General features: G+C 45.6%; 1 protein-coding gene across 1 annotated transcript in view; it reads left to right on the forward strand.

The window, feature by feature from the left end:
- Window positions 1-23,708, forward strand: part of LOC144756163 (E3 ubiquitin-protein ligase TRIM39-like) — a 534,377-nt gene that overhangs the window by 186,808 nt on the left and 323,861 nt on the right. Inside the window, exon 2 of the mRNA XM_078645742.1 lies at window positions 12,660-12,755. Coding sequence (XP_078501868.1) covers window positions 12,660-12,755 — 96 coding nt within the window. The remainder of the gene's footprint in view (window positions 1-12,659; window positions 12,756-23,708) is intronic.

Consider the following 23,708-nt stretch of genomic DNA (forward strand, 5'->3'; position numbering starts at 1 on the left):
AACGAGTTCAGGCCCCTTCTGGACTTGCGACAGGCAAACAAGTGGATTCGCAGAGAAAAGTTTTGCATGCTGTCGTTGCATCAGATTTATCCTCAGTTGCAACAGGGAGACTGGCTATGTGCAATAGACCTACAGGATGCGTACTTCCATGTGCCCATTGCACACAAACACAGGAAGTTCCTGCGATTTCAAGTCTACACCAATCACTATCAGTACACGGTACTTCCCTTCGGGCTGAAGTCTAAGCCCAGGATTTTCTCGAAGTGCATGGCAGTGGTAGCGGCACACCTGAGGAAGAACAAGGTGTTTGTCTACCCGTACCTGGACGATTGGTTGATCAAGGCCTCCTCCTTCTCGGAAGCTCAAGCACACTTCCAGAAGACGTGCGTTCTCTTGATCAAGCTGGGGTTGCACATCAACATGTCCAAGTCTGTCCCGACTCCGGTCCAGTGTATTCAGTACTTGGGAGCCTCCATCAATACGCTGTCAGCAAGCGTGTCTCCTTCGGAGGAGCGACGATTATCACTCCTTCGGAAGGCTCAGGCTCTCGTGAACACTCCATCTACGACAGTGAGGACGGTGTCTTCGCTGCTGGGTTCGATGGCCTCTTGCATCTTCCTGACGCCACATGCGCGGCTGCACATGAGACCGCTGCAGGAGTGCTTGGAGGATCAGTCGGACCAGAGGAGAGGATCTTGGGACGACAAGATATGTCTCTGCATGCTCTTCAGTCTCTGAAGTGGTGGTGTTCAGTGGAGAATCTCCTCAGAGGGGTTCCCTTCCACAAGGACATTCCCACTCAGACTATCGTGACGGATGCTTCTCTCCAGGGATGGGGAGCGCACTCCGGAGACTTACAGATTCAAGGGACGTGGTCCCCGACGGAGTCCACGTACCACATCAATTTCCTGGAACTCAGAGCTGTTCACTTGGCACTGAAGGCCTTTCACCCGTCCTTCCAGACCAACTCTCTGCTTGTACAGACGGACAATACGACCACGATGTATTACCTCAACAAGCAGGGGGGTTCGATGTCACGCACCCTGTCGCAGGAGGCGCAGGCGATCTGGCACTGGCTTTTGGCCCGTGGACTGACGATAACGGCCACCCATCTGCCAGGTGTGCAGAATGTCCAGGCAGACGCACTGAGCAGACTGATTCAGGAAAACCACGAATGGGTCATAAACAGCGAAGTACTAGGAGAAGTCTTCGCAAGGTGGGGAACTCCAGACGTGGATCTGTTCGCCACCGCAGAAAACAGCAAATGCCGAGACTTTGCCTCCAGTTACTACCAGCCGGGGACGCTGGGGAATGCGTTATGGATCAACTGGTCGAACAGCTTTCTGTACGCTTTTCCACCCATTCCCCTGATTCCGATGGTTCTCATCAAGTTGTCCCAGTCCAGGGCTCGGATGATACTGATTGCCCTGGAATGGCCCAGACAATGGTGGTTCATGGATCTACTTCACCGGTCTCTCCTTCCTCACATGAAGCTGCCGTGCAGGCCGGACCTTCTCACGAAGTTCGGGGGGCGGATGTTGCACCCCAACCTCTCGTCTTTGAGTTTGGCGGCATGGCTCCTGAAATAGTGCAATATGGCCATCTTAATCTCCCAGAAGATTGCATGGACATACTGAAGGAGGCTAAGCGACCTTCCACTAGGACTTCTTATGCTTACAAGTGGAAGAGGTTTTGCATCTGGTGCAAGTCTAAGAACTATGACCCGACGACGTGTAAGGAAGATGTCATCCTTCCGTACCTTCTACATCTGGCGCAGTCTGGCCTTAATGTCCATTCCATTAAGGTTCATCTGGCTGCTTTGACTGCCTACAGGAAATGCCCTTCACAGACTTCCTTCTTCCAGATCCCTGTGATCAAAGACTTTTTGGAAAGCTTGAAGGAAGTGTTTCCTCCTGTCAGGCTTCCTTCGCCTTCATGGGAATTGAATGTGGTGCTGTCCAGACTGATGAAGGAGTCTTTTGAACCTATTCATAAGGCTTCGTTGCAGCACCTGTCCTGGAAGGCGGCGTTCCTCGTGGCCATTACATCGGCCCGCAGGGTGAGTGAAATTCAGGCGTTGTGTTGCCAAGAACCTTATACTGTATTTCATGCTGCTAAGGTTGTTATGCGTACTCACCCTAAATTTCTTCCCAAGGTTATTTCTGATTTTCATGTCAACCAGACTATAACTTTGCCTACGTTTTTTCAGAATCCTTCGTCTCCAGCGGAAAGGCCTTTACATTCCCTGGATGTTAGGAGGGTGTTGAAATTTTATTTGGATAAAACCAAAGATATTCGTAGGTCAGACCAATTGTTCATCAATTATGGTTCAGTCAGGACGGGTCTTGCTACCTCTAAACAGTCCATCTCGAGGTGGATTGTGTCCTGCATACAATTGTGTTACCAAAAAGCTAATAAGACCTTAGGGGGTAAACCTAAGGCTCATTCCACCAGGGACAAAGCCGCCACGACGGCTTTGCTTCGTAACGTGCCAATTGCAGAAATCTGCAAGGAGGCCACTTGGAAGTCGGTCCATACCTTTGCTAAGCATTACTGCCTGGACACTGATGCCAGGGCGGACGCTCAGGTTGGGCAGGCTTCGCTGCGAAATCTGTTCGCACAATAGTGGTGTTATTTCTCGTTTCTCCACCGCCGCTTTGGTGTGGGGATGGGCTTGCCATTCTATTCACTAGATTATGACTATACACAGAGATCCCCTACTACAGAAGGAGTAGTTTCTGTCCTGTAACTCCAGTTCTGTAGTAGGGTTATCTGTTCTAGTCATAAACGCCCGCCCGCCTCCCCGGTGGAGAGAGATATTCATGTACGGAATGCTACAGGTCTGGCGTGTTACGCCTTCAAAAAGAACTGAAAGTAAATGGGACCTGCAGTGCATTCTGGGATAATGTGAAGATTCTGGAAGGTTCTCTTAAAGGCACAGTATCCTGTTCTGAGCCACATAATGGCAGCCTATGGGGCTTGTCTGTCCAGGTCCTCCTCTCTATCATTCCAGAGGGTTTTTGCTGTTAAGCAAGGGAAATCTGTACAGGCTTTGCTGTTTTGTGGATTTTTTTGGTGGAATTTCTAGTTGAAGTACTGGACAGTGTAGCCTTTTATAGGCTGCATTATCTGTCTTTAAATTCTCTCTTAAGTGTCTGTGCAATTCTGCATTTTTCGACACTCTAAGAGATTATTTTTGATTGCTCCGGGGTCCACGCACATGGGCGGGACTATTCACTAGATTATGACTATAACAGAGATACCCCTACTACAGAACTGGAGTTACAGGACAGAAACTACTCCTTATCCCGTTTTATTGGGTGGCGGGGTCTGAGAGCCGTAGCGCATCAAATGCATTCTAAATTGTATGTAGTCAACTACTGTCGAGCGATCATGGCATCGGTGTCTCAGCAACCTCCCACATCATCTTACAGAACTCCTAATATCTGAAATTGTTTGCTTACTATTGTACCCGAATGTGATGTCCATGATACGTCTTTGTTTCATTTTGTTTTTGTATACAAGTAAAAAGAAATATAAAAAAAAGAAACATCTTCTGCTGCATCCTAACACCACTTCCAACAAAGCGCCATATACTAGTTCGACAAACAATGAAATCCAATGAATCACTCTTGCCCCCAAATAGAGAAAATAAAAAGATCCGAGAATTACGAGTGATAAAAAAAGTCCATATGATTTAAGACAAGTGGTGAAACGTAAGAATATAAGACAAGAAGATTAAAAAGAGGTTTCGGAGCAAAAAGAAGGAATATTATGATTAATTCAGGCTTAATCTGTGTATGCAAGCCACAGTAAATGTTTGAAGGAATTTTGGAAACTATCCACCATATAGAAAGCGCTTGTTTCATGCCAACAACTCTGACATCTCGGAGCCAACATGGGTAAATTACCTCAGCTCGAAAAACATTGCAAAGTAGCAAGATACTAATGTTCTTGGATGTATGTCATTACATCGCATACTAATACCACGCATGCCATTACAACGCGGGTATTAGTACGCAATGACATCGCATGCCATAACATAGCATACTTTTACCACGAGTATGCTTTTACCACGCATGCCATTACAACGCAAAGGCATGCGTGGTAAAGCTATACTTGTGGTAAAAGTATGCAAGGTAAGTAACATCCCTATCCATACACCTACACAACATACTACTCCCACCCCTACACTGCCCTAACCCAAAAACACTGCCACACTACCCACACTACTCCCACCCTTACACTACCCTAAACCACTACTACACTACTCACACTACTCCCACCCTTACACTACCCTAAACCCTAAAACACTACTACGCTACCCACACTACTCCCACCCCTACACTACCCTAAACCCTAAAACACTACTACGCTACCCACACTACTCTCACCCCTACACTACCCCAAACCGTAAAACACTACTATGCTACCCACACTACTCCCACCCTAACACTACCCTAAACCCTAAAACACTACTACGCTACTCCCATCCCTACACTACCCTAAACCCTAAAACACTACTACGCTACCCACACTTCTCCTACCCTTACACTACCCTAAATCCTAAAACACTACAACACTACCCACACTACTCCCACCCCTACACTACTCCCACCCCTACACTACCCTAAAACACTACTATGCTACCCACACTACTCCCACCCCTACACTACCCTAAACCCTAAAACACTGCTACGCTACCCACACCCCTACACTACCCTAAACCCTAAAATACTACTACGCTACTCGCACTACTCCCACCCTTACACTAACCTAAACCCTAAAACACTACTACGCTACCCACCTACTCCCACCCCTACACTACCCTAAACCACTACTACGCTACCCACCCAACTCCCACCCCTACACTAAACCCTAAAACACTACTACTCTACCCACACTACTCCCACCCCTACACTACCCGAAACCCTAAAACACTACTACGCTACCCACACTACTCCCACCCCTACACTAAACCCTAAACCACTACTACGCTACCCACCCAACTCCCACCCCTACACTAAACCCTAAAACACTACTACTCTACCCACACTACTCCCACCCCTACACTACCCTAAACCCTAAAACACTAATACGCTACCCACCCTACTCCCACCCCTACACTACCCTAAACCTTAATACGCTACAATAAACAAACACTACAACACTACACTTCCCTAAAACCTAAATCACTACACTACATAAACACTACACTACCCTCCCCAATACACTACACAAACATGACAACACCACAACACACACTAAAACGTTTTTAAAAAACACATACACAACACAAACATTACCACACTACTTTTAAACTACCCTAAACCCTACAAAAGTAACCCCCACCCCATGCACAAACCCCCTTACCTCTCTCCTATCCAGCGTCGCCGTCGGATCCAGCTTCCTCCTTCCTGCTTGCTTCACGTCGTTGTGAGGAAACCGCCTAAGTTTCGTCACAACGACGTGAATAGCCGCCGCCGCCATTACACATTACATCGCATTCGTTGTAAAAGCGCATGCGATGTAATGGAGGTGACCCTCCTGACTCGCTCAGAGGCGGTCGCTCCCCACGCTCCCTGGCTCCTGACTCGTGGTATCGTAGCGCTATCACACTCCCTGCTAATTGCTGCTGTCAGCTGATTTGCACATCGCTCGCTTTGCAGAAATTGCCGTGTAATATTGACTGTGCTTGTCTGATGGATCGTAGCGCTGCATTCATCTTACATTGCTCCCAGCCATTTTGTTGTTGTAATATTGTCTGTGCTTGTCTGTTAGATCGTAGCGCTGCATTCATCTTACATTGCTCCCAGCCATTTTGTTGTTGTTGTGCCTCGTAGCCCGTCCCTCCGCCCCGCCTCCCAGCTGCTCCTCCCTCCCACAGATAGTCGTAGTTCGTGGTCCTCTACTAGCTCAGAGGCGGTCGCTCCCTGGCTCCTGACTCTTGGTATCGTAGCGCTATCACGCTCCCTGCTAATTGCTGCTGTCAGCTGATTTGCACATCGCTCACTTTGCAGAAATTGCCGTGTAATATTGACTGTGCTTGTCTGATAGATCGTAGCGCTGCATTCATCTTACATTGCTCCCAGCCATTTTGTTGTTGTAATATTGTCTGTGCTTGTCTGTTAGATCGTAGCGCTGCATTCATTTTACATTGCTCCCAGCCATTTTGTTGTTGTAATATTGTCTGTGCTTGTCTGATAGATCGTAGCGCTGCATTCATCTTACATTGCTCCCAGCCATTTTGTTGTTGTTGTGCCTCGTAGCCCGTCCCTCCGCCCCGCTCCCGCCTCCCAGCTGCTCCTCCCTCGCCCCACCCCCCTCCACTATCCACTTATGACATATGTTTGTGCGCGCAGCGTACACGCGCAGCGATGGCGCGCATAGGGCGCAAAAGGTGCGCCAAAGGTAAGCCCGTCTACGCCCGTCCGTGCCTGGACCGCACCAAGCGCCAGACCCCCTGGTCCCTGCAAAATCCACTCCTCCCGCATAACGTATGATCCCGCTACCCTCAGCAGCACTCAACCCCGGCCGTCTCCCAGACTGCTATCAAGCCGCACCAAGACACACCCATGGACCCTTCACCTGCCACTCCTGCAAATTCGACTGCATCAGGACCCACACCAAACCCACAGACTCCAAACAGAGCTGCGACGTTAACCACCTTAAGTGCATCCTACTCAACACCCGCTCGATCCACAGACACGCCATCGACCCTTGGAACCTACTCGACACCACATCGCCGCCGTCGCCTTCCTTACTGAAACCTGTATGAACGCCTCATCAGCTCCCGACATCGCCATAGCCATCCCGGACGGCTACAAGATCATCCGAAAGGACCGCACCAACCAAACAGGAGGAGGCATCGCCATCGTCCATAAGAACACTATCCGCATCATGACCAGTTCAGACGATAACCTCGCTACCGCCGAACACCTTCACTTCCAGATCCACACCGACCCCAAGACCACACTCAGAGGCACCCTCATCTACAGGCCACCAGGACCCCGCACACAATTCAGCGAAGAGATCGCTGACTTAATCAGCCCACACGCCCTCCCTTCCGAGGACTACATTCTACTGGGAGACCTCAACTTCCACCTGGAAAAGAAAAACTACAGCAACACCACCACCCTTCTGGACAACCTGGCCAACCTCGGACTCTAACAACTTGTTGATACCCCCACTCACTATGCCGGGCACACGCTCTACCCAATCTTCACCTCCAGCAAGCACATCTCCTTCAATCACACCACAGCTCTCCATTGGACGGACCACAGCTGCGTTCACTTCAACTACAAAAAGACCACGATCCACAACCTCCCTCAACCAATTCCCCGAAGAAACTGGAACAAAATTACCACCGACCAACTCCTCACATCGCTTCAACAAAACACTCCTGCCAAATCATCGGACCCAAACCAAGCAGCCACCAACCTCACACAATGGATCACCCACAGCGCCGACGAACTAGCACCCTTGAAAGACCATCAAATCAAGCAAGGTAGCAAAAAAGCCCCCTGGTTCAACGACGACTTCAAGAAATCCAAGAAGTTCTGTCGCACCCTCGAGAAAGCCTGGAGAAAAAACCCTACCACTGACAACCTGACCACCTTCAAGAACGCCACCCGCAAACACCACCAACTGATCCGATCCACCAAGAAATCAGCATTCAAGGATCGACTTGACAACAACGCCCACAACAGCAAGGAACTATTCAACAGCGTCAAAGAATTTACCAACCCCACCGCCGGCACCAACGACATCACTCCCTCCCAAGACCTCTGCGACTACCTAGCCTCATTCTTCCATAACAAAATCGCCGACATACATAACAGCTTTGAAAACCAATCTGGAGACCAGTCCTCTCCAACCACCTCCGAACCAAAACCCCCCCTCCAACAACGTTTGCGCCTGGAACCCAATCACCACTGAAGACACCATCCGCCTGATGAACTCCATCCACTCAGGATCGCCAACCGACCCATGTCCCCACCACATTTTCAACAAAGCAGACTCCATTATCGCCCCCCCTCTCCGAGACGTCATCAACTCCTCCCTCAACTCCGCTACCTTCCCGGAAAGCTGGAAACATGCCGAACTCAGCGCCCTTCTGAAGAAACCCACAGCAGATCCCACTGAACTTAACTACCGCCCCATCTCGCTCCTCCCATTCCCTGCCAAAGTCATTGAGAAAGCCGTCAACAATCAGCTCGCCGGCTTCCTCGAATCCAACAAATCCCTCGACCCCTCACAGTCCAGCTTCCGAGCCAAACATAGCACCGAAACCGCCCTCATCGCAGCAACAGACGACATTCGAACACTACTGGACAACGGAGAAACAGTTGCCCTCATCCTACTTGACCTCTCCGCAGCCTTCGACACAGTTTGTCATAGCACCCTTACACAACGCCTCAGCAACGTCAGAATACAAGGAAAAGCATTGGACTGGATCATCTCGTTCCTCGACGGAAGAACCCAGAGAGTCCGCCTCCCCCCTTTTAGATCAGAGGCCACCGAAGTCCTCTGCGGCGTACCACAAGGATCATCACTCAGTCCCACCCTCTTCAACGTATACATGAGTCCCCTCGCATCCATCACACGCCAACACAACCTCATCTCCTACGCAGACGACACCCAGCTGATCCTCTCCCTCACCAAAGATCCAAAAACCGCCAAAACCAACTTACACGAACGAATGAAAGAAGTTGCCGAGTGGATGAAGAACAGCCGTTTAAAACTGAACTCGGACAAAACGGAAGTCCTCATCTTAGGTTCATCCCCCTCTGCGTGGGACGACTCATGGTGGCCACCTGCCCTGGGTACCGCACCCATACCTACGGACCACGCACGTAACCTGGGCTTCATCCTGAACTCCTCCCTCTCGATGACCAGACAAGTCAACACCGTCTCATCATCCTGCTTCAACATCCTACGCATGCTCAAAAAAATCTTCCGCTGGATCCCCACCGAAACAAGAAAAACGGTCACCCACGCACTGGGCACAAGCCGACTGGATTACGGAAACACCCTCTACGCCGGAACCACAGCCAAACTACAGAAGAAACTCCAACGCATCCAAAATACCTCAGCCAGACTCCTACTAGACATTCTCCGCCAAGCTCACATTTCCGGTCACCTGAAAGACCTCCACTGGCTCCCCGTCAACAAGAGAATAACGTTCCGTCTCCTCACCCACGCACACAAAGCCCTCTACGACCTAGGACCCGAATGCCTCAAAACATGCCTGTCCTTTTACACCCCCACCCGCCAACTTCGATCGTCCAACCAAGCCCTCGCTGCAGTCCCGCGCATCCACAGATCCACCATGGGGGGAAGATCCTTCTCCTACTTAGCGGCCAAGACATGGAATTCTCTCCCCACCCACCTCCGCCTTACACAGAACCACCTCTCCTTCAAAAAGCAACTAACAACTTGGTTATTCGACAAGTAAATTACCCCTTACATAGAATCACCTCTCCTTCAAAAAGCAACTAAAAAAAAAAAAAAACGTGGTTATACGACAAGTAAATTACCCCCCTCCCTCAAGCGCCTTGAGACCCTCTGGGTGAGTAGTGCGCTATACAAATTTTGGAACTTGAACTTGGTATGCATGGTTTTACCACACGTTGTAACATCACATGCGTAGTAACGCATGCGATGTAAAAGAAACGCGTGGTAAAACCCGCGTTGTAATGGCTGTTCCCCATGTTCTTGCTGGGAGAGACAAAAAACGGTGTCACACTCCAGAAAAGTTAGTCCTTCTCTAGGAGAGAGGTCAACGTCAAGAAATAGTTTCTGTGCAGAGCAGAATAACAATGTCTTGATGGCTTATAAAGAAAGAGAATTGAAAAAAATAATACTAAAAAGCTGTGCAAAGGGAGCTCCAGGACCCAATAGTCTACCTCAAGTTCTTTTTAAAACAAACCCTACCTTCTGGTCAACAAAATTGATGCAGATTGTATAATCGTGTCTTGGAAAATGAGCAAGTGCCAGACTCCTGGAGGAAGGGCAATCCTACACTCAATATTTAAGTCCAGCAAACTATCTATAGTAACCTATAGTAATCTATAGTTCCCCGCGCCAGGATACTCATGTAGTAATTGAGCGCGCTACAAAACCGCATATAACATAACACATCAATCATCATAACTTCTGTAGAGAACAAATACTCAAAATTCCTTTTCCAACATGTCATGATCAATCGTGCCAAATAAAATAACCATTGCGTTGTGTTACCTGAATTTAAAAAGCGCAAACAATTACCCAAAGGTGTCAAGGTGCTGGCACTGTGGAAGAGGAAACTAAGGAAACAGGATGGCGATTATTTAGGGAGAGCCACGTTTTTAAGGCTTTTCTGAAATTTAGTAGGTTAGGAATTGATCTAATGTGAGCGGAAGCTTATTCCATTCCTTGGCTGTGGTGTTGACAAAACGTCTGCCTCCCCACTTTGTCTGTTTGTACCTCTGGACTACCAGTTGCCCGGAGCCACAGGACATGATATTCCTGCCTGGAAGGTACCACTTGAAAGGTTTTTGCTCAACATCTGGGCCAATCCCATGGAGAGCCTTATGGGCCATTTAGAGGGCTTTGAATTTGATCCTTTGCCTGACAGGAAGCCAGTGAAGCTGTTTGATAGCAAGGGTATCAGAATTGTGTCTGGGTATCCTGTAAGGGCTCTGGCTGCCATATTTTGTAATACCTGAAGTTTGTTGAGTTGTTGTTCCTGCACGTTATGGTATAAAGCATTGCAGTAGTCTACTTTGGCCAGTATAAGAGCAGAGATAACTGTTCTCTGGGCACAGACTGGAATGAAGGGGAAGATATTTTTAAGCAAAGAAAGTGGATGTAGTGACTGCCTTGATCTGTGGTCCAAGAGTCAGGTTAGTGTCCAAAAGCACACCCACATTTCTGACCTTCTTTACTGAAGTGGGAAGGAACCCATTCCTTGAGTCCACCTAGCTGGTGCCCTTAGATTTGGGCTATTCTCAAACAAGATGACTTCAGCTTTCCCTGAGATAAGTTTTAGACAATTTTGGCTCATCCAGTGACCAATTGCTACCATGCAATTATTGAAATTTACACCGGTGTGAATATTTTCTGATAACATGGCAACCACAATTTGAGTGTCATTGGCATAGGTCAGGTCAAGACCAAAGGATCTCATCAGTGCCGCCAGAGGTTTAACATATATGTTAACAAAGGTGGGGCTAAGGGCAGACTCCTGCAGAACCCCACATTTCAGGCTAAAGGGATCAATCTGTTTCCTTTCTGAATGAAAGGATCTTAGAAGATTGAGAGTGGACCGTTTGATACCGACAGCCTTGAGACAGTCGATCAAGATCTTGAAGTCGACGTATCAAAGGCTGCCAATAAGTCAAGGAGCACCTAAGCTGCACTACCACCGCGACCCACTAAAGTTCCGTTTTTGTCGGTAGTCTGTATCAGGGCTGTTTCGGTACTCTGACCACTTCTGAAGCGGAAATTGAGTGGTATTTAGCAACTAATGGTCGTATAAGAATTGACCCAGTTGCTGATTCAATGCTTTTTCAATAATCTTGGCAGCTAGGGGTAGACCGGAGTTAGGTCTATCATTGTTTGGATCCCAGAGTAGAGAATTACTTTTTTAGCATAGGAAGGATGGAGGGCTTTTTCCAGACCGAAGGAAAGTGTCCAAAAGACAACATAGTGTTAAAGATCGTGGTCAAGTATTCTGACACCGTTTCTGCAGCCATGTTAAGGGTAGAGGGAGGACATGGGTCCAAGGGGGAGCCTGAATTAGTTGTTTTAATACGTGAATTTACTTGCTGTGGAGCAATAGGGGTGACATTAGATACATTAGGATTTTCCAGAATAGGCATATTTGGGGGGATGGGGGGGACGTCCAGATTAGATCCCTGCTTCCCTGAGGTGATGCCATACTAACCACAACCTTAAAAAGCTCTTTTGGAGAATTATTGGCATCACTTATTTTTTTGGGGAAACTATGTCGACTTTGCTTTAAGCACAAGGTTTTTATACATGTTAAGGCAGGCCTTATATTTATCTTTTTCAGTGGGATTGTTGTCCTTTCTCCAGAGTTTGTCTTGTTTTCTGCTTTTTTGTTTTGTTCCGCCTGAGGTTTTCAGAAAACCAAGGGGCAGTGGTTTTTTTTTTTTCTTCTTCTAGTCTTCAAGGTTTTTAAAAGGGTGGATACTGCTATGACTGTTGTATTTATTCTGTGCATTTGCAAGAACAACCTTTTGGATTTGTATGCCAGAAATATGAATTTATCACAATATGCCACCTAAGAACATGGCAGTAATTTAAAAAAGAAAAAAAATCCTTTTCTGATGAATATCATTAGTTACATGCCCAGGAGAGCATGTCATGAGAGGTGTTTGTCTAGAGAGTATGGCTTACAGAATTACGACCCAGATAAAATGTCAGCTGTACTGACAAAATAACATGCCATAGAAGTTACCATTCGGGTAGTGTGCCCTTCTGGCAAGCCTTTAGATATATAGCTCCGATAACCTACAAAAGGCATCTTTATGTACTTTTGGCAGTAACATACACTTTTATTAAAAGAAAAATATAAAGTGTGTATCTTAACCTCTGAAGGATAGTTGCACAATATGTATATGGTTGTGAAAATATAGACTTTTTTCTTTTAGGAGAAGTTTAAAAGTTTTCTAGACTGTTTGAAGAAAGAGCTGGAGGATACGCTAGAACTGCATTGCAAAGAAGAGACAAAAGTGACACAACAGGAGGTAAGAGAAAAGTAATTGATATACCAGTAGTGTGAAGCAAGCACTCCAAACATTGTCTTGCTATACAAGTTACCAGCAAGACCAAAGAATTTGTGTCAGGGTCTGTCATACCTAGATTTGAGTTTTCTTGACTGTGCTTTGAAACAATCACCTGCAGCGTCCACAAATATAAAGGCATAAAGTCATTTTAAGACCTCAGAGTTTTAGAGAGAGTTTGTTCGGATGTTGCGTAAAGGTGAGGAACTGTTATCAAGATTTGTGCTTAGATGTCTTCTCTGGAGAGGTGACCACAGTCCAAGGGGTGATGGTAACAAGGATATTATTAAAGTGCATTACTATAGCCTTATAGCCCGCCGTAGCAGGCTATACCGGCTATTAAAGGCACGCTACTGCGTTAAAGGCCTGAGGTGAGGGACTTTCAAAAGGTAGCGGGACTTTATTAGCCTCTATAGCCCTGCTACGAAGGGCTATAAGGCAATTAGAACATTCTGCCACTAGAGGGCAGAATGTTCTAACAAATAAAACAAAGGTGTGTCGGAGCCTGAGGGGATTTAAATCCCCTCGAGCTCCGAGAGGCCTATATAAGACATTGGAATGTTGCTCTGCGGGCCTTTACCGGCCCGTAGAAGCAGGGAGCACTGCATTGTCCGCAATGGAGCTCCCAACATTCCGATGTTCTAATACATGTTAAGGCAGAGGTTTACATCCTTTGCTAAAACAAGAGCTACTTCTGATGAGTGAAAATAGTCCTGAGCTGCTAATGGTTTTGGCCATTGTTACAGTAGTGACCACATCAAAGACGATCATTATAGTTGCCGCACCTTGTACGATTATTAGTAGTGATCGCCTGTCATACCAACATATCATATCTATAATATTGATTAATACAATAGCATGAAAATATGTAGGGATAAGCTAAGTAAGTATAGATTTACTATCCCTAACTTCATGTCTACATATATCTAGCAAAATGGGTAGATGTGGAGTTAAGAATGTAAATAAAGTTAGACTCCCCTAAATAATAATCATTCTTAAAGTGGCTAAATCCTCTGAGTTACTTACTGTGGTGGGCTGCACTACATGGAGCTACTTATCTCCAGAGCTACGAGTTTGAGACCCCTGTTTTAAGGAACCTTAACGTGGTGTCTTGTGTATTATCCAGGTGCCCCCCAGGTATCTGGTGTATTTTCCTGTGTGTGTAATTTGACCGTGGTCACTGGGGCAGTCTGCATTCCTCTAGCTTCCACTGCAGCCTCCCTTCATTACTTTTCTTAATCTTAAGGACATCCAAAGTTTATCTTTGATGTCCAGCAAAGCTGGGATTTTAAACGATGGTTCCATCCTCCTGTGGTGTAAATCCACCCATTGGTGCTAGGTAGGGCAGATGACCGATCGGAAAACCCAGATGCCGTAGTTAACTTTTTTCTTTTTCAGAAGGTAAACAATCACGGCATGTCTCCACGTCACACGTTATTTCCGGGAAATTTATTTCGAATTATTTTGTGTACTATTATTTGGAATTGCAGATTCATCAGCCATCCGCTCATATTACTTATCATGTATACAATTATGAAAAGTTACCTACAAGGACTGGATTTTTTTCAGTAATCTGATTTAAATAATTGATCATTCTATGTCAACCTTGCTGTATTATCACTATTAATATAGTTAAAGCTGTCAGCCTTTGTAAGTCATATAGGTGCTTACAACCACGTGAATAGAAGAAGTGTAGAACTGCACTGAGCATAGGTTTCATATGTACCGAACTGTCATCATGTGTCGGTCAACCTATTCAGTATTAGATACAATCCTGCTTGGACTGCCATGCATATAGCTTCCTTAAAGATGTAGCAGACATATATTTCAGCCTTTTTGAATTATCAAAGGGAAACCTTCTACAGGACTGGGTGGTGAATAACAGCATAAGCGCAGTGTTAGTGTTTTTAGGTCTCGTGTTTGGCAGCGCATGTGCTGCATGCACTGTCTCAGCGAGACCTTAAGTAATCTGTATATGTTGGCAAGCATCCAGTAGTTTCTCCTGCTGCTTGCCATTGGCTTAGTGTTGTAATTGCATTTCTTACCGTTCTTTTCATTGGCAGTTCTGACTTTGGTGTAGTCCGGAAGCAGCCGCTAAAAACTACAGTTTTAGACCGCACTGTTCAGACCTTTTGTTTGTCTTGTGCATCGCTGCCTGACCTAAACATGGCAGCGGCGCATGCGCAGACCGTTCCCTTTAGCGTTTGCCGTTTACTTTTGTTTGCGTAAATCAACTCAGCTATGAGGTTACGCCAGTTTGTTTACATGAGGCTTTCCTGCACGCGCCTTTTTCTTTACACGAGGCATCCCTGCACGCGCCTTGAACCCGGGTCGCACTTCGCAGCTGTTCATTCTTCAAAGGTCTACATATTACAGTCTCTTTCGCCACTGGCAGCTGATAATTTAATTCATCTCATATATATATATATATATATATATATATAATATATATATATATATATCTATCTTTGCTCCAAAACACCAGCCTGCCGCACTCCAGAGCGGGTGCACACGTAACTGGCGTGTACCCGTTAAATATATACTGCTCCCAACATCCTCAGGCACTCTACCTGACAAGGAACGTGGCACTCACAGGGGTGGTTTCCACATCGATTTTATTGGGAAACACTCAGCACATCAAGACGCGTTTCAGCATGGGCTTTCGTCAGTTGATCTACAGAAGCGCACGGCGGCCATTAATGTTTTATGCATATGGGTCAGTTCATAAACAACAACATAGGATTATAGTGCATTCCCAGCAAAATATCGCGCCATATTGGAACATGCAATCTAGCTGAAGGACGACATTATAAGTCAATACAACAGCCTATGCAAATATATCATACGTGCCTAAATGGCAACCAAAGATAACATATACCAATGAATACGTATCTTAAATAATCACGCCCTGAATGGGCTATGGCTCTGCACCCCGTCCCAGTTGAAGCCCCAATCCCGCCCTTAATGAGCTATATTAATTTTCTCTACAAAACATTATTATTCAATATGTGACGTCACATGCAATATACTGGACAATCTAATAAAACCAATTCATAATATATATACATTTCAAACCAGTGGTCAACAAATATCACACGAAATAAGGAGGATATTATCAATGAACAAATCCTATCCCACATGCACAGCAAGTTCTTCATGCATATTCAGACCCTTTGGAGTCTTGCTCTGCAAATCTATGATGTACCGCGATTCCAGTCGCCTCAATTTCTGCAACCGATCGCCACCTCTTATGCTAGCTGGGACACTGTCTAGACAAAAATATGATAACAGATCCCTGTTACGGTTATGTGCCTTAGCAAAGTGTCTCGCAATAGGGTAGGCCTCATCCAGATTGTTTATAGCTCTCATATGTTCCAATATGCGTATCTTTGCCTGATGTGTGGTGCTCCCAATGTATATGAGCCCACAAGGACAAGTCAAGCAATATATCACATATGGAGTCGAGCATGTCAAAAATGTACGTATACGCCTAGGTGTCCCCAGACCTGGTACTTTATACGCAAGTGTACGTTTGCTGAATTTGCAAGCTTTGCACCTGCCACAAGGATAAAATCCATTCGTTTGAGGCAGAGAAAGTTTCTTTAAATGTCCCTCATAATGGCTTCTGACAAGTTGGTCCTTCAGTGCCCTCGCCTTTCTAAAAGTCACTAAGGGATTCTTGGGTAGATCCTGCTTAATTACTGTGTCGGTTAAGAGGATATTCCAGTTCTTACGCAATATCCTCTTCAGCTGACCTGCATTCTCAGAAAATGTCTAATCATACGAAAAGTTTCATTCGACTTTTTTGCTTCTTTACTTTTCGTAATGAGGACATCCTCTCTTTTGATGTTATTCACTTTGGTCAACGCTTTCATGAGAATGCCCTCCCTGTAACCTCTTCTCTTGAACCGTTGCATGCACAGAGTGGCTGCCTTTTGAAACTCCCTCTCATTGGAATTATTCCTTTTTAGTCGTAACAATTCCCCATACGGGATACTGTCAACTAGTTTTTTGGGATGGCTACTAGTCGCGTACAGAGTGGAGTTGCCTGCTGTAGATTTACGAAAGAGTTTCGTATGTATTTTGCCTCCTTCAATATATACTGTGAGATCCAAGTAGTTCACTTCAGTCTGACTGATCTCCCCAGAAAATCTAAGATTGACGTCATTTTTGTTCAACATATCTATATATTTGGCGGCCAAATCAATAGGGCTATCCAAGATGATAAAAAGATCGTCTATGTAACGATACCACCCTATGATCTTATCATTCCACTCCTGGTTGTTCTCACTCCAGGCCACCTGCTCCTCCCACCATCCCACGAAAAGATTCGCTAGGCTGGGGGCGGAGCAGTTGCCCATGGCCACCCCTGACATCTGTTTAAATAACTGTTTACCAAATAAGAACATATTATTATTCCAACAGAACATGATGAACTCAGACAGCATCTTATTATGTTCGTAATACTTGGCAGGTCGCTTATTCAAAAAACTCTGTACTGCCTTCAGACCGTCACTATGTGCAATGCACGTGTATAGGCTCGTGATATCTAAGACCATCATGCAATAGCCTTCCTGCCATTCAATATCATTGATACAGTTCAAAAAATGTTTTGTATCTCTGAGATAAGATTTCAACGTAGCAACATGAGGGAACAAGAAAAAATCAATATACATGGACAAATGCTCAGTAAGACTCCCTTGCGATGCAACAATTGGCCTCCCTGGGGGATTAATCCTATCTTTGTGTACCTTCGGGAGGTAGTAGAAGGTTGGTGTGATGGGACATAAACACCTTAGAAACAAAAACTCATCCGAGTTTAACATATCTGCATTGTACCATTTCAAAATCATGACTTGATAGTTATCAATACTCTGATTATATACGGTATCTGTGATCTTTAGGTACGTATTAGTGTCCCCCAATTGGCGCAATGCTTCTGTTTCGTATTGTACATGTGTAAGCAACACAATGTTCCCCCCTTTATCTGCCGGTTTGCACACCAGAGAGGAATGATCACACAATTTCTGTAATGCTTCTTTTTGTTTTATCGTGAAATTATGCTTTGTTTTAGTGTACTTATTCACATTTCTAAGACGTGACAAATCCCTCATTACAGCATCCGAAAACATGTCTATAGCGTCCACGCCCATCAATGGCATGAAACTGGAGGCAGGTTTAAAAGTACTCGCTCCTCCCTTTTGTTGTATAGTCATGTCTCTCAGTAATTGGGTATTACTTACGTCACCATCAGTGCCTTCCTCCACTTCCAATCTCAATCCTTCTATCACTCTAATAGCCTCTAGGTCACTGCAACTCAGTCCTCCCTCCTCCAACGTATCCACAGCCGTAGATCTCAAAGGGGGTGGTTTCAATTTGAAAAATTTATGTAATTTGAGTTTGCTGGTGAACTTATAGAGGTCTATTCTAGTTTGAACAAACTCCATGTTTTTTTTGAGGGCAAAATGAAAGGCCAAGTTTTAAAATTGACTCTTCTGCCACGGTTAATGTCTTCGGTGTCAAGTTAATGATGGTTAGATTATCATCCTTATTCAATTCTTCTTTTTGTTGTAGAAGTTCCTGCTGCGGGTTACCGGTGGTGAGCCTACGATGTTTTGGGGCCCCGCCTCGTTTTCCTCTTGCTGATCTTGTTTCCGGGGGCTTGCCTCTGCCTCCCTCTAGTTGTTGCTTCCTTATTACTTTGAACTCCTCGTAAAAAGGTGAAGGATTTGTTGACCCATCTTCGCTTGACAGTTCATCCCCCGTCACCTCTGACTCTGAGGTTTCTGGTACCGTGGGTGCAGGGTAGTTTGCTTTCTTTCTTAGTTCTTTTCTTGGATGATCATATTTCTTAGAAAAAGTCAATACCCTGCCCATATTGTAGTCTCGTTCATCCCTCTCAAATTTCTCTTCCTTTCTTTGTTTAATTTTTTGTTCATATTTCTTTAATCGTTTTTTCATTTGCTCCCGTTTTTCCTCCAATTTGCTCTGGTCTTCCTCCTTTGAGAGATCTTCTTCTAAATCTTTGATCAGTGCTAGAGCCTTATCTCGATCGCTCCACGCGAAGCGAACTAGTATTGCCAGGCTTTCCTTACACGATTTGGCCGTGTGTTCCGCCCAAGCATCTAGTAATAAGGGATCCGGATTTTCATAAGCCGGTATCGTGTAAATACGTAAGCCCCTTGGGACCCGGTCAACCTCAATGTAGTTCTGTAGTGAGGTTGCCTCCCACCACTTTCTGATCTCGCGTTCATATAAACGCTCCAATGTTGTAAGTTTAGAATTCAAGTTCGGAGAACTACCACTGGTATTACTAGTTCCAGCATGCTGTGCATCGTTTTGTTTCTTCTTATGTCTAAACATGCCTTGTTCCGCCTCACGCCGTTCTGATTCACAAAACATCGTGTTTTCATCAATAGCTGCGTCCGCAGCTATAATCACGTGCTATTCCCCCCTCGCTCAGTGCAAATCGTGAAAGTATAAAGTTTATGGTGCCAGCCTGGCAGCTTACCGGATCAAAAGCTTCTATTCAGTGTAGCCTCCTTTTCTTACGACCACGTAGATCCGATGCTCTCAGTCTCTTGACTCCTTAATTCACTTGCACGGTGCGGCTGGAAAACAATATCTTCGCTCCAAAACACCAGCCTGCCGCACTCCAGAGCGGGTGCACACGTAACGGGGGTGTACCCGTTAAATATATACTGCTCCCAACATCCTCAGGCACTCTACCTGACAAGGAACGTGGCACTCACAGGGGTGGTTTCCACATCGATTTTATTGGGAAACACTCAGCACATCAAGACGCGTTTCAGCATGGGCTTTCGTCAGTTGATCTACAGAAGCGCGCAGCGGCCATTAATGTTTTATGCATGTGGGTCAGTTCATAAACAACAACATAGGACTATAGTGCATTCCCAGCAAAATATCGCGCCATATTGGAACATGCAATCTAGCTGAAGGACGACATTATAAGTCAATACAACAGCCTATGCAAATATATCATACGTGCCTAAATGGCAACCAAAGATAACATATACCAATGAATACGTATCTTAAATAATCACGCCCTGAATGGGCTATGGCTCTGCACCCCGTCCCAGTTGAAGCCCCAATCCCGCCCTTAATGGGCTAAATTAATTTTCTCTACAAAATCATTATTATTCAATATGTGACGTCACATGCAATATACTGGACAATCTAATAAAACCAATTCATAATATATATACATTTCAAACCAGTGGTCAACAAATATCACACGAAATAAGGAGGATATTATCAACGAACAAATCCCATCCCTATCCCTTGGAGTCTCAGTTCGTCCAAGGGAGCAATTATTGTCCCCGAGTACTAGACTCTCCCCGGAACCCACTTTGGGAAGTTCAGTAAGGTTTATCACCACCTATTGTTCCCAAGTACAGAGGCTAAGACAAATCATCAAAACAGAGTGGCCTATTGTACTAACAGATGTCATCTTGAGCCCTCTGTTACCTACAACACCAGCTATTACATTTAGGAGGGCTCCTTCTATGAAAGATGCTCTGGACAAAAGTCAACCAGAACTTTCCATCAAAAACCCCTGGCTTACTAAAACAGGTTTCTTCAGGTGTGCATCTTGCCGGGCCTGTAATTTTGCTGAAAATAGTACTCACTACAAATCAGCTTTTAGTGAGTCACCCATACAAATAACTGAGCATCTTACTTGTCGCAGTGATTTCGTTGTTTACAAACTCACCTGCACTTGTTCACTCTCCTACATAGGGAGCACAAAGTTGCCTGCCAACCAGCGCATCCTTCAACATATAAGAGCCATAGTCAATTCAGACATGAACTATCCTGTGGACCGCCACTTTAAAGCGGTTCACGATAAAAAACTTAAAGATCTGAAATATACTTTGCTATGCTCTGTACCGAACCCCGGCAGGGGTGGGGATCGTGAAAGGTTACTTAGACAAAAAGAAGCCTACTTTATCATGTTACTTGACACGAGGTCCCCAAATGGGTTAAATGCTTTTGATGAATTACATCACTTTTTGTAACACGATATCTGAATTTCTTTGATGTGTTTGAATGTACTTGTTCAAGCTTCAAAAAATAGCTTTTGATTCTACTTGTAAATACTACTGACAAATGGACGTTACATATTAACGATGAAATTATATGTAGGATTAGTTATCTATAATGAACTATTTTCGATGTAGGTTCTCTATTTGGGCTATCTTGCCGTTGATTGTTGTTGTTTTTTTTAATTGGAACACATTAATTTATTTAAAAAGATTTTTTTTGTCAATATTATTTTATGTTGCACTTTAGTTAGCACTTACATGAATCACAACCTTTGACCATTATATTGAATTAATCATTTGGAAATATGGGATTATGAAATGTGCAATTTATTGGCAATCCTTTACTTCAATTTTTGTAATGCACTTGCATTTATACAATCGTGATATCAAAACTATTACATATTTTTTGCAACTTGGCAACACTATTGTTACGATGGTGGAGCACTATGCTCTCCTCAGCTGTTAAGTTCCATTAGGTATGAAGAAATACTATTTGTTTGATTATAAGGATTTTTTTGTAAATAGCATGTAATTATGATAAACTTATATTTTGAGTTTACCGTTTACTTAGAGCACTATGCTGTAATTTTCTTTTTTCCCCACTGTGGTATTTTACTACAGTAACATTTCCTTTTTGTATATGTCAGGTCTACATTGTTGTGTACCTTTGCGACCTGTTTCTTTAGGCGCATTGGCTTTTATTTTGTACATATTATGTCCACTTGCTCCTATCGCGTCATGTGACCAAGCTCCGTTCGCGGAGCGAAACGCGTCCGGGAGAGCACTTGCTCTGTTATTTTGCAATACATTTTCTGCACTGCTACACTCTATGGTGTTTCGGCGTTTCTTACTTGATTTAGAAGTGAGAGAAAGTGAGAGGAAGTTGACGAAGAGAATGAGGTCCGTACCCGTCTATGACCGCAGCCATCGGCGGTCGGGATTACTTTTATATATATATATATATAGATATATATATATATATATATATATATATATATATATATATCAATATCAATCTCCCTATCCCGTCCCGACCTTGTCCGGGAGCATTCAGGCTTCAACCTGGCCCCCGCCTGCCCCGACATGGGTCCCCTTAGTAACGACACGGAAGCGGAGCTCAAACACATGGCTTCCATAGGATCACCTCACCATTCCTTATGTATTTATTTTTTATTTTAATTTCTTCTATAGCGCTGGAATCAATCCCGTAAGGGTATCTCCGCGCTGGATGGCCCACAAACTGTTGCGTGGTGTATTGAGTGGCTCCCTAGTGTGTACCCTTTGTCGCTAGAAGTTACACAATCTTGACTGTTCACACTATTAGTGGAGCGCGTTAAGTAAAGTAAGCTACGGCCCGTCCCCTGCCTGCCCGATCCCCGCTTGCCCCTCCAGCAGCCCGGCCCCACCCGGCCTATCCCCCACCTGCCCCATACCCCGCCCGACCCCTTACCTCAGCCGCCGCTCCTCCCCCGCGCTCCTCAGTTTACCGCTGCTCGTCACCTCACCGCCGCTGGCCTGTCCGCTCCTCAGTTTACCGCTTACCTCGCCGCTGCTCGTCACCTCACCGCCGCTAGCCTGTCCGCTGCTCCTCACGTCACCGCTCCTCCCCCGCGCCATGTCCGCCGCTCCTCGTCTGACTCCTGGACGCCGCTCCTCCCCGCGCCCGGCGCTACTTCGGAGGGACTATTTTTTTTTTACTGTAAATTTTGAGAACTTTTTTTATTTTTATTTATATAGCCTATAACCATCTACACACCCTGACGATTCCAACGGTGTATCGGGTGTGTGGATTGGCGCTGTGGTTACCGAGTTTACCCGCCTCAAAGGCTGAAAGTGCTTCCTTTATTATAGTAGTATAGATAGATAAAAAAAATATATATATATATATTATTTTATTTATTTATTTATTTATGGATTTGTTAAGCGCGGTTGCTGCCCAGGGGCGTCCAAGCGCTAAGTTTAAGCAGAGAAGTGACGGAGCAGGGAGATAGGGAACTCGAGGGGTTTGGCGACAGTGCTGTTTTCAACTATTTACGGAATGAGAGCAGGTCGGGTGTGGACCGAAGAGAGAGGGGGAGGGCATTCCAAAGCTTGGCGGCATTCAGCGAGAACAGCCTACCCCCGGACCTGGCTCTCTTCACTCTGGGAACAACTGCCAGAAAAGCATCCGTAGAACGGAGGTTCCTGTTAGGGTGGTAGGGGATGACAAGGTTGTTGTTGATTGCTGATCCGGTCCTCCAAAAGGCCCGATGCGCAATGCACAGCGCCTTGAATGCCACTCTTTGCCTCACTGGCAACCAGTGCAGGCTTTTCAGTCCAGGTCTAGCTGACTGGGTTCGTGGAATCTGGAGTAGGGTGCGTGCAGCGCAGTTTTGTACCACCTGCAGCTTCCGGAGGGTCATCTCAGGTGCCCCTAGGTAAAGGGCATTGTTTGAGTCCAAGCGAGACTGGATGAGGCCTTGTACTGTCACCTTTTTGGCATCTAGAGGCAAAAGTGGAAGGACCTTCCTCAAGGTTCTGAGTAGGCCAAAACAAGTGGCGGACAGCTTGGTGGCCTGGGTGGAGAAGGAGAGCTTTTTGTCTAACCATACTCCCAGGCTCTTAACACTGTCCTTGGGGGTGGGGGGAGCACCTAGACCGCCGGGCCACAAGGAGGTGAAAGGTACTGGCGAAGCAGGGCCTAGGAGCATGAGCTCTGTTTTTCCTCCGTTCAGTTTGAGGGAGGAGTTGGTCATCCACTCCCTCACGTTCTCCAAACAATTCAACAGACCAGCCGAGGATTGCCTGTTGTTCTCTTGGGCCAATGAAACCACTAGCTGGGTGTCGTCGGCGTACGACACGATTTTAATGCCGT

This window comes from Lissotriton helveticus, chromosome 5_1 (genome assembly GCF_964261635.1).
Source record: "Lissotriton helveticus chromosome 5_1, aLisHel1.1, whole genome shotgun sequence".
NCBI classification, from domain to species: Eukaryota; Metazoa; Chordata; class Amphibia; order Caudata; family Salamandridae; genus Lissotriton; species Lissotriton helveticus.